At 36.4% G+C, this 2,500-nt stretch overlaps 2 protein-coding genes across 2 annotated transcripts in view; both read right to left on the bottom strand.

Annotated features, from left to right (window-relative positions):
• Positions 1-104, bottom strand: part of LOC121788911 (ATP synthase subunit c, chloroplastic) — a 2,926-nt gene extending 2,822 nt beyond the window's left edge. Inside the window, exon 1 of the mRNA XM_042187506.1 lies at positions 1-104. This exon is cut by the window's left edge and continues 17 nt beyond it. Within this exon, the coding sequence (XP_042043440.1) occupies positions 1-104 (104 nt within the window).
• A 173-nt stretch (positions 105-277) lies between these two features.
• Positions 278-2,500, bottom strand: part of LOC121788923 (DNA-directed RNA polymerase subunit beta''-like) — a 4,243-nt gene continuing 2,020 nt past the window's right edge. Inside the window, 1 exon segment of the mRNA XM_042187515.1 lies at positions 278-2,500. This exon segment is cut by the window's right edge and continues 48 nt beyond it. Coding sequence (XP_042043449.1) covers positions 306-2,500 — 2,195 coding nt within the window. The 3' untranslated portion in view covers positions 278-305.

The following is a 2,500-nucleotide window of genomic DNA, read 5'->3' as shown; positions in this document are numbered from 1 at the left end:
ATATAAGGTGCCATTTTAGGATTCCATTTCCTAGTACCATGGCCAAAATGAACTCCCGCCTCCAGCATCTCTTCCAAGTTAATGTTCCAATATCTTCTTGTCATTTCTCCCCACACCCCCCCTTTTCAAAAAAAAAAGAGATGAGAAACCACGAACTGAAATAAATAATTGTTCCGATGGAACCTTCTCTTCTACCGTAGATTGGCCGTAGATAGACGAATAAGCCATTAGTCTTTTCTATTGCCTTACTATTCAAATGACTGTACCAAATACATATACAGATAGTCAAAAAGATGAATCGACTTTTAGGAATCATTAAATCCTATAAATGATTGTTCTGGTCTATCATGAAAATTCTTTGAAAACAAAGAATCAAATAATTTTCTGTGGTGAAACAAAATATCTCTCATTTCCCCCTCGAATAGATTGTTTTTTTTTGTTTCCATTTCCAAAGGGCTCCTGTTGTGTTGTTTTGAAGAGGGCACCAATCCTTTCAACCCTGTACCAACAGGTATCATACCCCCCAAAACAACGTTCTCTTTCAGGCCTTTCAACCAATCGATTCGACCCCGGAGAGCTGCTTTTGCTAAAACTCGAGCAGTTTCTTGAAAACTTGCTTCAGATATAAAACTTTGAGTATTGAGAGACGCTCTTGTTATGCCCAATAAGAGGGCTCGGTAACAAACCGCTTCTTCCAACGCGCGCCCCATCCGTTCCGCCCGTAACAATCCAATTAGTTCTCCCGGTGAAAAAACATTAGACATTCCCTCTTCGGAAACCAAGACCTTTGATGTTATTTGACGTACAATAATTTCTATATGTCTATTATGAATCTGCACTCCTTGGGATCGATAAACCTTTTGTATCTTATTAACCAAAGAGATACGACTTTGCACTATAGTTAGTTCAGCACCAATCAAGAATGCCCACGGCATTCCAAGAATTCTTGTTATACGTTCGTTCCAACCCTCAACCCTCTTTTCTAGGTTCATCGATATTGAATCAATCGAGCGCACTTCTAACACCTGTTCTACTTTTGGAAGCCCTTGGGTTATATCACCAGATCTCGATTTTTCATATATAAATGTAATTAAAGTATCTCCTTCGTACAGGATTTCCCCATAATGGCCATGAACAGTTGCTCCTGGAGTAGCCAAATAAGGCTTAGCTGATCGTATTACTACAGAGTCAACTTGAACAAGTATAACTTGACCCGATTTTAGGGGCGGTCCGTTTTTTGTCATACATACATTTTCACAAATAAACTGTCCAAGATTCATTATTGTAGATTTTTCTTGACAATAATTATGATGATAATTATGATGGAGAAAATACCAATTCAATTTGAATGGATTCAAAACGTTGTTACTGTACGGATCGTGATTAACAATTCTACCGTTCTCATCCATTAAATAATATTTTAGTACTTTTAAAGTCTGTTTTAATTTTAAATTCTCAAGTTTCAAATATTTAATTACCGAGATCCGATTATGAGTTAGTAAATGGTAAAATGAGTAAAAATTCGCAATTTGAAGGGCTGTTCCTAAGGGGCCCAACAAATTCCTAATTGGAATTATTGGATCTCTTTTAGTTGATTCTTTTATCGCATTATGATTGTGATATTTTACATCGTTGAATGGACCCATTCGAAAACAATTAGATGATGACAAAACTATCAACGATTGGAATCCCATATTTCTATTCAACAACGTACTAATACTAATAGTTCCTTGATTTTGTTTAAGTGATTGTGGAATCCTTGTCTTGGAATAAATCGAATAAAATGGATTAATATTGGTATTGGTGCGATCTGGCCCATTATCAGAGATCAATCCCGAACTTGATGAATCGTTCCTTTTTCTGTTGATATAGGAAATGGGTGATTTCCCTAAGTGGATTCTTAGGAAATCACGAATCAGACCATTTATACTTACTTCAACAAAAGAAGCACGAGCTTCTTGACTAGAAGAACTTTTTTTGTCTTGGTCCCAATTCAATACTAAACAAGTCCGAACTAATTGAATATTTGTATCAGAAATTCCTCGAATTGGTTTACCATTCCCAAAAAGGATATAATTGACAACTCGAAGTTTCAGATTCTCTTTTTCCTGCAATAAATCCGGCGGAAAAAGTCTTTCTAAATTTATACCGTCCCCTCTTTCATATATGAGTACTGGTCGAACCAAAACAAAAGACTTTTTCTTGGTAGGTGTGATCCGTTGGACATAGATCCAATTTTTCACCTTTTTCGACTCCTTAGAATTTGTTTTTACCGTTCCTGGTGGTATCAAGATACCACTGTATCGGGATATCTTATCTGTCTCTCCAGGAAAATGGATATCTCCAGAAAATATTTTAAGTTCAATTCTTTTTTTTTTTCTCTCCACTCGGACCAACCCGCCTACTCGGCTTCTTATATTTAAAGTAATTTGTGTATCCACCCCAACGATACTATTGTTCCGTACCATTAGGGAAGAAGATCCAGGTAATATATGCACTT

The sequence above is a fragment of the Salvia splendens genome, unplaced genomic scaffold (assembly GCF_004379255.2).
Source record: "Salvia splendens isolate huo1 unplaced genomic scaffold, SspV2 ctg1178, whole genome shotgun sequence".
Classification (NCBI taxonomy): domain Eukaryota; kingdom Viridiplantae; phylum Streptophyta; class Magnoliopsida; order Lamiales; family Lamiaceae; genus Salvia; species Salvia splendens.
Note: the sequence above shows the minus strand (reverse complement) of the source record. Positions and strands in the feature narration are given on the sequence as shown.